The sequence below is a fragment of the Ruditapes philippinarum genome, unplaced genomic scaffold (assembly GCF_026571515.1).
Source record: "Ruditapes philippinarum isolate M1 unplaced genomic scaffold, ASM2657151v2 ctg1491_1_1_1_1, whole genome shotgun sequence".
Classification (NCBI taxonomy): Eukaryota; Metazoa; Mollusca; class Bivalvia; order Venerida; family Veneridae; genus Ruditapes; species Ruditapes philippinarum.
The window spans coordinates 365,153-380,833 of NW_026855724.1; the positions used below are offsets into that span (position 1 = coordinate 365,153).

The 15,681-nt window shown below is 30.5% G+C and overlaps 1 protein-coding gene across 1 annotated transcript in view; it reads right to left on the reverse strand.

Moving 5' to 3' along the window:
- Positions 1 to 1,970: 1,970 nt before the first annotated feature.
- The window catches only part of LOC132744216 (uncharacterized), a 29,107-nt gene continuing 15,396 nt past the window's right edge, over positions 1,971 to 15,681 (reverse strand). The window contains exons 3-7 of the mRNA XM_060732849.1: positions 3,981 to 4,087; positions 3,409 to 3,721; positions 3,038 to 3,231; positions 2,472 to 2,599; positions 1,971 to 2,267 (exon numbers count right to left, since the gene is read on the reverse strand). Of these exons, the coding sequence (XP_060588832.1) occupies positions 2,012 to 2,267; positions 2,472 to 2,599; positions 3,038 to 3,231; positions 3,409 to 3,721; positions 3,981 to 4,087 (998 nt within the window). The 3' untranslated portion in view covers positions 1,971 to 2,011. The remainder of the gene's footprint in view (positions 2,268 to 2,471; positions 2,600 to 3,037; positions 3,232 to 3,408; positions 3,722 to 3,980; positions 4,088 to 15,681) is intronic.

The following is a 15,681-nucleotide window of genomic DNA, read 5'->3' on the forward strand; positions in this document are numbered from 1 at the left end:
ACATGCAAAAACTTTACCAAGAATTTCTAAGTTGAAAAAGGGGCATAATCATGCAACAAATCAAATCAAAGTTATTGGACTTGTGTCAATCATGTTAGATTATCACAGAGTTCAAGTGTGTGAAGTCTCAGTCATCCCTTCAGTAGTTATGGAGATACCAGCTAACATACAAAACCTTTACCAAGAATTTCTAAGTTGAAAAAGGGACATAATCATGCAACAAAGCTAATCAGAGTTGTGGGACCGGTGCCAATCATGTTCGACAATCACAGAGTTCAAGTGTGTGAAGTCTCAGTCATCCCTTCAGTAGTTATGGAGATACTAGCTTACATGCAAAACCTTTACCAAGAATTTCTAAGCTGAAAAAGGGGCATAATCATGCAACAATGCAAATAAGAGTTATGGGACTTGTGTCAGTCATGTTAGATAAAAACAGAGTTCAAGTGTGTGAAGTTTCAGTCATCCCTTCAGAAGTTATGGAGATACCAGCTTACATGCAATACCTTTACCAAGAATTTCTATGTTGAAAAAGAGGCATAATCATGCAACAAATCAAATCAGAGTTATGGGACTTGTGTCAATCATGTTAGATAATCACAGAGTTCAAGTGTGTGAAGTTTCAGTCATCCCTTCAATAGTAATGGAGATACCAGCTTACATGAAAAATCTTTACCAAGAATTTCTAAGTTGAAAAAGGGGCATAATCATGCAACAAAGCAAATCAGAGTTATGGGACTTGTGTCAATCATGTAAGATAATCACAGAGTTCAAGTGTGTGAAGTCTCAGTCATCCCTTCAGTAGTTATTTAGATACCAGCTTACATGCAAAAACTTTACCAAGAATTTCTAAGTTGAAAAAGGGGCATAATAATGCAACAAAGCAAATCAGAGTTATGGGACTTGTGTCAATCATGTTAGATAATCACAGAGTTCAAGTGTGTGAAGTTTCAGTCATCCCTTCAGTAGTTATGGAGATACCAGCTTACTTGCAAAAACTTAACCAAGAAATTTTAAGTCGAAAAAGGGGCATCATCATGCAACAAAGCAAATAAGAGTTATGGGACTTGTGTCAGTCATGTTAGATAATCACAGAGTTCAAGTGTGTGAAGTTTCAGTCATCCTTTCAGAAGTTATGGAGATACCAGCCTACATGCAAAAACTTAACCAAGAATTTCTAAGTCGAAAAAGGGGCATACTCATGCAACAAAGTAAATCAGAGTTATGGGACTTGTGCTAATCATGTTTGATAATCATTGAGAACAAGTATGTGTGAAGTTTCAATCCAATCCCTTCAGTAATTATGGAGATACTTGCTTACACGCAAAAACTTAACGACGCCGACGCCGACAAATGGGTGACTGCATTAGCTCAATTATTCTGCGAATAGTCAAGCTAAAAAGGTTAATATTTTTCATAATTAATTGTAATAATAGGTTAGGCTTAGTAAAATCAAACCTGACTGCAGTTGCAACAAAGGCTTAACAATACCAATATATTAAGGCAGGTGACTTCTGAAGTTCTGAATATATTACAGATTAGATTATTTATTTATTTATTACTTATTTATTTATTTAATTTATTTATTTATTTATCTGTCTATTAATCTTTTTTTTTTTCATTAAATTATTTCATTTATTAAATTATTGAATTGTAATTAAATCATTTTATTTATTTCTTATTAAATTATTCCAAAAAAATATTCATTCAGAAAAACATTTTTATTAAGTCATTTATATTTATTTATTATTTAATTATTTCATTTATATAATTAATATGAAATGATTTTATTCATTTATTTATTATCAAATTATTCAGTAACAAAATTTATCATTAAGAATAGAGAATATTCAAGTTTATTGATAAATACAGGATTTATTTTCATTGAGTGGTATAAAAAAAAAATTGTTGAGTGGCAGAAGCCATGAGTGAAATATGATAATTTTCAACTAATAAAATCAACTGTTGTCATCCTATTTACAGTAAAAACCTGGTGATGACATAGTTCATCAATTTAAGATGAAGTAGAATAAATATTTTCATCATGAATTTTATATAAGCATAAATACCTGTGTGAGTTTCTGCAACATGTTAAGTCAGGGAAAGCTGGTTGTGATGCCTCATTAACAAAATCTTTAACAGTCTGAGGTGGAGGTATGATGTATCTAGGGTGATAGTTGATGACCCTTAGACCTGCAGATGTAGTTACACGTGACATTGCTACACCAAGTTGACCAGGCCTGAATATATCTCTGCAGTCAACTTCTGCTCTGAAATATATACATAGTAACAAGTGTATGAAGCCACAGAAATACCAAAAATAATGATAAAAACTCTTGTTTAGTGCTTATAAAGCAAATCATATCACATATAGTTCTAAAAACAGAATTAGAAATTCCATATAATTGTAGTTATTTGAACAAAGATTGGCTGTATATGGTCAGCTATGACTTGGTTTCCCTTTCTATACTAACCGGTTTAGTGTCATTCCTTGTGCCTTATGTATGGTAAGTCCAAATGCAGGTTTTAGTGGATACTGCTCTCTTACAGCTATATCAGTATTAAGCCTTGGACTGTAAACTGAAACATAGATATATCTAAAATGTAGTCAATCATATCTGAGCAAAATTTTATGTCATTTTTAAGTTATTCATATATTCTTTGGATATTTATTTAATTAACAAAAATGTCAATTACACAGATTTATACCTCTATTGGAAATGCATGATTAATGAAAGTTTTTTATTATCTTGCTTTAGTACAGAAGTAAAAAGTGGCTTATTCATGTTAATTTCAATATAACTTATCATTTAGCATTTGCAGTTTTAACTAACAGAAACAAAAGGGAAGTAATTTCCTCCTGGGCTTTATATTTCTTGACTTGCTGCATCAAGATACAAAGCATTTTGAGAGTCCTTATTATTTATTATGATTATATAACAGAGTCATATAAATTTTCAAAATTTGGTGTAAGGTTAAAGGAACAAAACTCTTTCCTTACTGTTAAATATCATAATTTTTTAGAAGGGAGACAAGTTACTTTTGGTATCCTTTTTGTCATGTTGGCTGTTGGAAAATGAACAGATCCATCATCAAGAATATCCTTTACATATCCCTGGAGACCGTTGACAAGTTTGTCTGATAAATTTCTCAATAAAATAAGTGGGCAACCAACTTTCAGCCATAATACATGAGGAGCAGAAATTGTAGACATCTTTGTTGCCAGTCCCTGGTCTGTAGATTTAAATTTATACACATTTCCAGGAAATTCTAATAAACACTTTCTGTTATAGTCATCTGCAAGATCATTTTTGGCAAATAATTTCACAGTCCTTGAACCTTCTTGAATGTCTAGGTGCCTATTCAGATTAGATGTAAAGTTTTCAGATTAAAGGGATATTACACCATTACATACTTCATTAATTGCTGTAATGAACTGCTCCTCACTTTGTCTTACTATCTCAGTTAAAATGACTCTGTGGGGGAATGTCTTCTTAAAATTATCAGACTCAAAACAATACTTTCCTTCATCACCATATGATGGACTGGCAACTGGTGGTAACTGGAGGAAATCACCACAAAAAATTATCTGTATACCTCCAAAATCACGACTTTGGTCTTCAATTTTACAAACACAATTTATACTGTCAAAAACTTGTTGAATTATCATTGAGCATTCATCAACAATTATAGTGTCAACATTGTATATGTTTTTGAGTACATGCTCATGTTTTGGGTTGTTTTTTTATAACATCTGTGATACGATCAGGGCCATAACGACCATCGGATATCCCAGTAAACTGATGAATAGTACAAGCGTTGATCCCTTTATAAACACTGCACGCAATTCCTGTTTTTGTTTGGGGTCCTCCTGGGATCCTTGCCATTGACGCTTGTTACTGGGTCGGGTGGGGGCTGGGTTCATTGAACGTCGCCTTTCCTTGTCGATCTTGTTTATCATATTTTGAACATGTGATCTGTACATTTTTACCGATCTTCTTCAAGCTTTTGGCAATTTCATTGATAACAAATGATTTGCCGGTTCCTGCCGAACCTAATAGCAGAAGGTTATGTCCTTCTATGAAATCAGCTGTTGTTTACATCCGGTGTTTTGGTGTCTCGTTTCAGCTGTACAAGTCTATGGTGTACGGAACCAGCGCTACAGCCAATGAAACGACGTCTTACAAATTTGTCACGTGACAAGCGAGGGTACCCGAATGGAAGTTCTCGGAGAAAAGTTAGAAAGTGAAAGAAAATAAACGTTATATGGACGTATGTCGAATAAGTTACAGGTAATTATACATGCATGTTTTGCAAAATAGTATTTTTTATTGAATACGGGATAAATCACGTTGTTTACAATGTTGCGACTTCTCGGTGGAATAAGCAAGAAAGTCGTTTTCGGCTAGATTTGTGTTCGGCAGATTACTATATGCATGGTAAAAGGGACAAGTTGCTCTTATTTATTGAAAGTACCATTAGTATGCTACATGTACACGTAAAAAAATATAGAATTTGTTTGAAAAATGGAAAAGTAATTCGCTTCTCATTGAGTTAAGGGCGAAAATTGCGATTTTTGGAGTTGGAACCCTTGTCTATATATAAGGATTGTCACCTGTTTTTTTGGTCTGGACCTAGTTTTTGTCACAAATAACCCCAATATAGAGTCCAGGCACCGTTATAACCACCTTTGGGTTAAACAAAAGGAAATATTTTATGAAAGAGAAAATTCGGTTTTTCATAATAAAAGCAAAATGTTATCTTAGAAATCGCTGAGGCTCTTTTTTGCCTTGTATCAGTGTGTCTTTTTCAGTTATATATCATTTCGGCGTCGTTACGTTGTCTTTGTTGTGATTAATGCTTCCGAGGGATCACTTTGTCTATATAATTTTGCACGAAGTGTATTAACCGGTCTGACACAATTTTTCAAATACAAAGAAACTTTGCGTGTTAAAAAAAAACACCATGCAAATCATCATTTAAATGTCAATAGGGCATCGTTTAGTCATCCATTGTCTTTGACATAATGTCACAAGATGATGTTGTACTGGCTCTAACTTTGTCAATGTGATTATATGGTAACAATGAACTACTCATAAGTGGATGCACAAATATCTTGATTCAATGTTCGAGTAATGATGTTGTATTCTAAAGCATAAAGCACAATAAATGCAGTCTGTCACACACACGTATAACATCTTTTAAACAATGTCACAACCTGACACGATGTCATTTGATTATTGATGTATGTTATGTATGCAATGTGATAAGAATGCACAATTTTCATATTCTGATCAAAATAATTGATTTGCAATGATAGTCAAAAATTCATACAAGCTGAGTGGGTTGTAATGTAAGTCCTGCTTGTTGGTAGGCGCTTTATATTACGTTACAATTTGCAATGTATGATAAATTAAAATGTTTCCCGCATGCAACTCTTCAACTTTCCAAGTACTGCTACACAGTGTTCCGTTGAATGCAGGCCGGGAACTTGGCCATTTGACAGCAATATCTATATGACAAGAATTGCACGCTTTATAGAATTACTACTACAGTAGGGATTGATTTCTTTTTAATCTCAAACACACAATGTGTTACGACAAACACCTAATATATTGATCTAATCAGATATATTCTTGATCCAGACGTAACCTTGATCTTAAATGACAAAATAATTATTAAAACTTATAAATAGTGTTGCCTTTAATATGCTTGTATGGTTTATTAAAAATATGAAATGGCCATGGAAAAGGTATGTAAGTGTGTACATGAAATATTTTAGAGAAATCACAGTTTGTATAAAATGTAAAACAGAATACATTTGATCAACATTCTGTCAATATTCTATTTTGATTAAATGGGATATTGCGCCACGTAAAAACAAACTTAATGTACTTACTGAAATTTCATTTGATTTGCTAAAACAAAGCGACCATAGAAACATTGTTTGTAGTTTCACAGTCGGAAACAAACATTTAAATTGATGATTAAGTTGTTCTTCAAAACATAAGCTTGTTGGTACTTACCTGGTTAACTGTAAATTTTCAAATATGTAGCCCAAAATGAAATCAGTACTTATCAAATAAAGAACTATCAATTTTGCTATGATCAAAACGTTTTTGAATCACTGAATCGGCTTCAATAAAACATAATCTTTGCATTCGTCATATATCCCTGTAGCCATATAATACAGTAAGCATCAAATTATAACAGGAAGCTAAACAGTCAAGTTTGACATTTACTCAAACGTGTTAATGATAAATGTCCAGCAGATTTTGTTGGTATTGTGCAAAACAAAACTACATATACATGTAAACCATGACTTTGCCTCTGATATAAAAAGTGACCATACAATCGTATACCTATGATCAGATTCATGGCATTTATGTCTCCTGGCACCAAATGGATATAATTCCGACGTCGACTTACTCATTCAATAATCTTTTCAACCTATATAATATATAAGAAAAATAGCGCCTGCGTATAAACTGTGTTATAAATCATATAGATAATAAAGTATATAATTATATGATTTGCAACTATATTATATACCAAATTTCTGTATATCATTTAATAATGATAGATGTAATTCATGTAAATGTAGTATATAAGAAATAACGGATACCTCGGACGGCTTGTCATAATAACTTACTCAAAATAAGAAATATCATGGAAACTTACAAGATAATTAAAGAAGAAAATTACTAAGAAGACCTATACAAAAAGGGTAGGGGTGTAGGGGAAGGGGACAGAAGCTATTCAGTTTGTCAATGTTCGATTCATAAAGCACAGAAAAATGCTTATAAAGACACTTTTAGGTAAGACACTTTTTGGCAAGAATTGCCATGTAAGCTTGTAATAGTAAATGGATATTTAGTACAATAACAGCTATATATGTCTCTGGAACTGATAGAAAATGAAGTCGGGTAGATATATATTTTTTATTATTTCATTTTTAGGCTGCAGCCCACACGGTCTATACAAAACTGCATCCCTTGTAGTGTTTACAGCCACAATTTTTCAACCATATCGAGAAAGTGGGAAACATCGGCTTATTAATGAAATAAGATGACATTAGTCGCGTGATTTCTCGTGTATAATGCTATGCTCTAGAATTGAATACTGGCTTGTCCTGCAATCTAACAGTTATATCATAATTAAATACATATTTTAAATTGCCCTGATTTTTTTCTTTCGATTGGGACATAATGGTAAGACATAATGGTAATAGATTTCCATCCTGTTTTATGAATGAATGAATAAATGAGTGAATGAATAAATGAATGAATGACGTTGCTTGCACTAGTCATTATCAAACATTAAGTTGAAATAGAATCAAATACTTATGAGATAATTTGAAAACCTTTCAAAAAACGGCGGTTTTCAGGAAACAACCTGCAAAAATAACAAGTTAATTGACTGTTATTGACAATTATATATTGTGTAGAAATTCCTTGAATTTTTTTAAGTAATTTAAGAAATATAAATTGCATACAAGAATAATTTATATTAACATAATAATGCATAAATACAATGTTCCATAAAAAGAACTTCTTCTTATGTGTGCTTCCAATATATTAGGGTAGTTATATTATAAAGTATATTTACATTTGATAAGGCACGTAAAATTATATTCTTAGAGATACGAAAACACTGTTTGCACTACTCTCTTGTTGAGTTCAAATTGTAAGTATTTTATTGTCATGCAATCTCTTCTACCAGTATTATATCTCTTTATATGCCATTCTTGATTTTATGAAAAGAGAAATGTTTTTACACGCATTGTTTATTTCAAATGGAATTTTTAAAAGAAATGAAATAAAAAAAATCATGTGTTACTTGAACTCAATTGTTAATTTTATAGGTCCGACAAGAAAACAAAATCATAAATTGTCTTTACTAAAAGTTAAATAAAAAGTCTTCGATAATGTATAGTAGCATTCCCTGGCTAATCTTTAAAGAATCCATAACTAATTTCGATAAGACTGTATAATTTAGATAAGATAAAGGAATTTGATTCCCAAATCATGCCAGGCAAACCTGCTATATATTCTAAGTTTTAAGACATTCAGTATTTAACTTTTTACGTAGAACTAAGGATATTTTGTATCAGTATAACTCCATGAGATATTTCTTCATAAATAGTAGGAATTTTTGAATCCAGTATGTAAAGTTCATAATCATTATGATGTTTTGGTAATCGACAAAAATGAACACATCGAGGTTATGACTGTGATGCCTACCGCAAAAAAGTTTTGCAATGAAGTTTAATACGAAATGACAGACAAGCATATCTTTTTAGATTAACAGTCATTAAAAAAACCAAAGTGCCATTTTTTTAAAATGACGTTTAGTAGGCATGTGTTAAAGTACTTGATCTAAAATTAAAGTTACCATGATCAAGGAATTTATCATTAAAATAGAAGATTTATTTTGCAACTCGAAAGGAGTGTATCTTTTATATAGAATGAAAAGATAGTAAAATAAATGGGAATGATGGTGGTTGTTTAATGGTGGTGTTGCAGGGTAATGATTGTAGTGTTTAAACAGAACAAGAGTACTGTAAACAATTTGTTAGACTTTAGTAGCTATTTTAGAGATAAAAAATAATATTGAATTAATGATTTTTATTCTTTGATCTATTCAAGATTTATTCTTATCTAGAATAAGATTACTTCTGTTTGAAACAATGTAAATGATGGTATTTAAGTGATTCAATGGCAATTTTACTATTGAAAACGCATTTTATCTTATGATCAGTGAAAACATATTTCTATTATAAATAAAACTATATGATATAGATAGATAAATAGAATATGCATTTGCATAAAATAAATATTAAAAAAGCTCTTTGTAATTTCATAAAAATTCTTCATCTTTAGACAAGAATAAATTAAAATTAAAGAATGTGTATTATAAATAAATAAATGAATAAACATGTATAAATACAGTATATAATGCAAGTATTATGCGCCGAAATCGCATAGCACGGAAATGACCTGTTGTATAATGCTTCTTAAAATAAATTTGTTAGCACCAATTTATCATATTATATCATATCATATATCATATTATATAATATCATATTTGTTTTATAATTTTTATATTATATATTCTTTTAATAAAATGAAAACCTTATATAAAACGACAAGAAAATGCCTTTCTTGTTTATTCTGTTACATCCAAATCTTTATAGATTCTAGAATCATATCCCTGTCAATTATAAAATCAGATACAATTACCGACATATATTACTAGGGATATATGTACCCGCACTTGAAATAATTGATAAAGTTACAATGAAAATTTGCAGAAGTCTGCTGGACAAGAAATAAAAAACGAAATCTGCAGTTATCCATACTCCAAAACACTAAATAAATTTGAAATGTGTATCTGTCAAACAACGAATGTGTATTACATCAACCACGATCACAATTGCATAACTAAAAAAACCTGAAACTTGATTAATTTTCAAAATCTACACCCTGTCCGAAATAGAACCTTCTGCGAAAGAAAAGGTTGTATTAAATGACGGTACGACCGACCATTGTCGGACGGCAAATACACCAAAGATTTATTCCCCATGTAACCTTTACAAGTCTTAAGTGCTTAAACAATATTAATCAATACATAAGGATAATCTAGTGAAGCATTTAAACTACTTTGTTTTTCGTTCATATAATGCTCAGCATGTTGCAAAAATTAAAATGGCGTTTGAAGATAAAATGGAGCTAAGGATAATTTGTGAGTATTTAAGACTATGATTTTTTGATTATTCAATATTACAAAAACATCTTGCAAGTTCCTCCGTGGGCATATGGTTTACTCGAAAATGAAGCGATTTGAGCCTAAATAAACGTATTGTTTATTCCTTTAACGTTTTTATGATCACGAGCTCTGTTTTACGCTCACTTTTGTGAACTTTTGAAGTAACTGAAGAAACACTTAGCCTGGATGTAATACGATGTGAATGTGATTGCTGTTAAAACCAATCAAATGGTTCATGATAATACTTACTTACAGATTAATAATTATTGTGAAAAAAAAAATAGAGAAGATAAATAAATAAATTGAAAACTAAAAAACAGAAATTTGTAATTTTGGAAGTATTGTTATAAAACAAAGCGTTTAAACGTCAAACGATATAAGAAAAGACCATTAAATGATATAATTATTATATGATTTATGGCAATTAATTCTCGTTGGCACCGAATGGATATAATTCCGGCGTCGGCTAAGACTTTTATAATCTTCTCGACTAATGCGATAAATTAGAAACAAGGCGCGTGCATATAAACTGTGAAGTAAATTATATAGACTATAAAACATACAATTATATCATTGCATTGCAATATTATATATCAAATTCCTGCATACATATCAGTTAATGATGATATATGTAGTGTATACAATGAATACAATATACACATTTGTCTTTGTTATTCTCCTTGTTACATTATTATTTATATGATTGTAAACTATCAGGTATGGGAGATTTTTGTCTGTTAAGACGAACATTTCTTTTTTGAATGATTATACTTTATAGAACAAAAGTATTACTATGCTCTAAAGTGTCTGTCGTAAGTTTTGTCTTTGGTGTACTTATACTATTCACTGAAACGGTTATGAAATTCAGTAGCATACTTAGAAACAGATGTGTTAAAATGTAGGATTTATATAGCCTTATAAATGTCAAATTAACGCATTAGACGGTTATATAACAATGTGGTATATCATGCATGTCGCCTTCCATGCAAATTCTAAAAACATTCGTCTACTTTGCTCTGTCGATGATCATTTACTTTAAAGAGAGGTTAACTAAATTATATTTTAGGTACCGCTCAAGCCGGTGCCAGGGGGCGTGAGGGATGTTGCACTTATTAATTATCCCTCATATACAGACTCAATTAAACTGAGTCTGCAATTTTCATGTGATTTTGTTGTTATTAATGCTTCCGAGCAATCACTTTGTTTCCAGATTTTTATTCTGTTGTCAAACAATATTTTCAAATTGTAATAAGGGCATAATGCAAGAAAAGATTTTTTTGTATTAATCAATTGAAACAAATTAACAATTTCGTCACATGAACATGTAAATACATGCATTTATATGTTTTAAAATAGTTTTGTTTTAACTGATACCATAGTGGTTTGTAATAATCACAGTTTGACAATCACGTTAATTTACATTATAAAAAAATATGCATTTTACCGTTTCAACCTTGTCGAAAAAATATACTCAAAAATGTTTACAAAACAGAATAAAAGTTAATGAAAACATTCTCAAATTAAATTTAATCTAGAACAGTAAATAACAAACTAAGCTCGTTCAGAGAACATTAATCGACAGGTAGCAAATTTGAGTACTTTGAACTCTGATTTCATATAATCTTAATTAGCGCCGCCAATGCAAGGTTAAATGAAAGAGTGGGAGCAATTTGTCTGGAAGAAATGCCTTATTATTAGCCGATATCTACAATTCCCGTAACTGATAGATCTCAGTTTGTGTATTCAAGCTTTATTTATTTCCAAACGGAAGCAAACGTAAATGGATTATGGGATTACTGTGGTCTTATGTTTGCAACTTGTACAATGAAATAGTACTAATTTGTTTTTCTGCCTTTTAACGTTTGTACAATCTTATCAAGCTTAATATTTATCAATGGCATTGACCTAGTTGTTTATGGTAAAGTTTGTAGTGTTGTTGCACAATAAGGGCTGTCAATAGGAAAATGTTAACATGTATGCTAAAAATAGAAATAGCATAAGATAGCGTTTTGACAATAATTCAACTTATACTTATAAATGAAGTATTGCGAAATATTGATTAAATAAAAGGCTTTTTCCTTTCCGTTTTTTACTGTAAAATTCTTTTCACGGCAGTGAAACATATTTTCAAAATTATCAATTGTATCTTTCCGTCTTTCTTCTATACACAAATTATAAGGAAGTCTAGTCTTTTGAATTGTAAGGTCAAAAAAAAAGAAGAAAAAAAATATATAATTAACAGGAAATTAAAGTTTGTCTATAAAAAACGGGATTTATTTTCATCCCTTTGTTTCAAAATTATCACTCGTGGCTATTTTTGAAATGTATTTATTTTCATATCACTTGATGAAAATAAATCCTGTTTTTAAAGAACAAACTTGAATACAGTATATATATCGTATACTCGGTATGACTGATATTGTTCATAAGAGACAAGAAGGTGAATTTCAAATAAGCGAACACAATAGTGTTCATTGTAGCAGTGTATGTAATAAAAAATATTCAAGCGTAATTCAGCAAAAAGCATAACAAATACTCAAGAGTCCTTGGAACCATATATGCCACCAATTTAAATCTAAGCACTGATACTTTCATTGTACACAACGAAACGGATATAAAATTTGATGAGAAAGATGAGCATGGGTGATCAACATTCACTTAATGCAGCTCCATATAAAAACCTAGTAAAACAGAAGCACCTTTTTTTTAAGGCAAGCTTTTTCTTTATAATTTCATACATATGAAATTTAAGATCATATTAAGGTATGACACTCGTCAGTGTCGTCCGCCTGTCTGTCCGCAAGCATTTGACATAGGATGAATGTTAATTTCTTAAAGACTATACTTGTCGTTTTCAACGCTTCTTTGGTCATATCTGGGCAGGGTTTCTTCAAATACCAAATATTTGATTTGAGCTACTTATATTCCTTTAAAAACTATAATTTTATGACTTATGTCGTAACCTCAACTCTTTTTGTTATGAAATGTTTAATAGTTAAAGAAATAGTAATGCGTTTAACTCGAATGCAAGGCAGGTCAAATATGTGGGTGAATATGATGAAACACTCAAGGCAATTTGTTGGAAGAAAATTCGTTTAACCTTTGGTCTGTAGAAATGATAGAAGAATTTACAAAATGTGTGCTCAAACATTATTCATTTGTCACTGAAAGCAAATATGGAAGGAAAATTGCGTTACTTTGTCTGACTGAGTCAATATTTGGTAATAATCAGTTTCTTGTTTCATTTATTTTCTTCTATTTTCTTTCTGTATTGATTCAATCATACATTCCTTATTTAATGATGACAAAAATACGTCTTGCAAATCAGAAATATAATAATTTGGTCTATACGACAACTTCAATTCAAAGCTGACCTCAAAAAATATCTTTGTGAAAAGTAGTAAATAATGTCCACAACGTCTATATAAACCATTTCTAAACATTTTAATTCCCAAAGACATACTATCCAGGATTTTCTCTTTTATGACTATTGATAAAGTTACACATCCTTGGAAAAGACTTTTAAAAGAGACTTCCTGGATTTATCGTTTATATCTTAATCAGTTGTATTGGTGTTTTTGTTCTTAACATCTGTACTTCAACTGCCTTTGTCATATGTTTAATGCATCAACTTGATCTTGTCTATGATTATTTGCCAAACTCTTTGTTACGTTTTGACTTCGTCGCTATTGCGTCATGTGACGCTGACATAATTTTCCTATTTTGTTTAGGTAAAAGATATCAATTTTAAGTGCATTGTTGTGGAAAAATATACAGTTCAAGTTCAATTGCACAGGAATATAATCACGAAGACCAAAAGGGTTACTGTTTGGAGTTCGGTTGCGAGGAATTATCTCACGAGGACTTCTGAAAAAAGGAAATAGTTTGCACATTCCGGTACTGTTCATGTATAGACTTAATCAAACTGAGCCTGAAACATTATCAGTTTACTTACTCAAGAAGTTGTTTAGGGTTTCTATTTTCTATATTTGATACTTTAAGGGCAAGCAACAAAAATAGACCATATGCAAACTCACCATGGTTGCAAATTCAAGTTTTAGATTTAAATATTTTCTGATAATTATGTATTTTTGCAGTATATGTATATTTGATTTCAAATCAAACCCAAAATAGAAATGAAATAAAAAATAGATAACATTGCCTTTTGGTTTACATCATATATTTTAACTAGATTCTTTTGTGTCGTAAATAGAATTCTTCTTTATATTTTGAAAGATCACCTGCATTTGATTGTATGACAATAGCCGACACAATTGCAATCGATTATGTTCTTTTAGTTAAAATTCTGTTTTTATTTTATAGTTTCAGGAAATAAAGAAGGCATGAAATATACATGTATATGTATTTTTTTTATTTCTCTTAAGCTATATTTGTTATCGAACAAAATTCTTTATAAAATAATAATAATTTGATAAAGGGGGTCAAAAAGTTGTTGTCTATCCTGACAGCAAATAATATGTTACATGCATATAGAATGAAGAATGAAATTGACGACACCGACATACCGCCTACTTCATTTGCTTCTATTTTATTTGACAAATTTGGAAGCCATTTTCATGGTAAGTAATTTATTGAAATATTCCGTCGCCCTAGAATGGTGTATAATAAAATTGACAACAGAAAGCCGTAAACTCCTTATATATTGAGTAAACCTCATGGTTTCAATGTGTCTCAATTTGTCTCCAGAAACAACAAATTTAAAACATCGTAAAATTTAATCCAAGACGCAAATGACAAAGAATTCAATGAAACGTAATTAACTCAGTTTTAAATCATCTGTTCATAACACTAGTTCAATGAAGAATTGTATCCAACAATTCTAGTAACTTCGTATGTTTTGTTGAGTTTTATGAAAATATTGATCATTCATTTCTGTTCGGCTACCAAAGTATAAACACAACTATGATTTTACATAAAGTACAAACTTTTACATATGCAGAACAGCCCCATACACAAATTGTGATATCGGTTGTCTTCATGTTACATTTATTTATATTGAAATAAAATGAATATTGCACGTTATAGAAGTATAACTGTATGCATAATAGGATGCAGTTTAAAATAATACAGTGCATTAAACAACTTGACAATTTAGTGTTCGAATGCGTGCAATTTAAATTACAACTGTTTTTCTTAATAAGAATCATTGAATATGAATTTAAGCCTCGTGAATACGAAACGTAACAACGGAAATGTTTAAAAGCTCCAATAAATTATTCCATTAGGCTTTAATAATATAAACTGTAAGTGAACGTGACTCAATCTATTTTATCATTTTTGGTTAACAGTCTTAAGTAAATCACTCACTTAAAAGCACGCTGAACGCAGCAATGTAATGGATTTGTAACTTGCCTGTGACATATTAACAGGGTTAAGGCAGAGTTTGTCGTTGTTAAAGATTGAAGCATTTCTCTTGTCATTTATAACGTGTATACATTCCATTAATCAATGTATAGGACTGATTCTAGTATACGAATCTTCTAGTTTGTCAGTGAACTACAGAAATGTAAGAGTATGTAGGTTAATGCAGCACAAAACTTTGTACTTAATAATACCTGACAAATATATTTCGCCATTATTAAGACAATATTTAACAAGAATGATTTAATTATTATTATTTGATTTGATTTATGACAACAATGACTTCCTGGTAAGAAACATATACCATAATTGGCGGCGTCAATAAATAAATTTGCTTCAGTTACGTTTATTTATACCGATAACGGCGCCTACTTAATAACCATCTGATAAAAACATAAAGTGAATAAATGAATTTCAAACATTCATATTATTGAAATATGATATTGAATAAAAATTTTAAAGAGACAGCAATACACAGAGATGTATGTAATAAAATATAGATAAGAATATTTTTTATCTTTGTGAAATAGATTA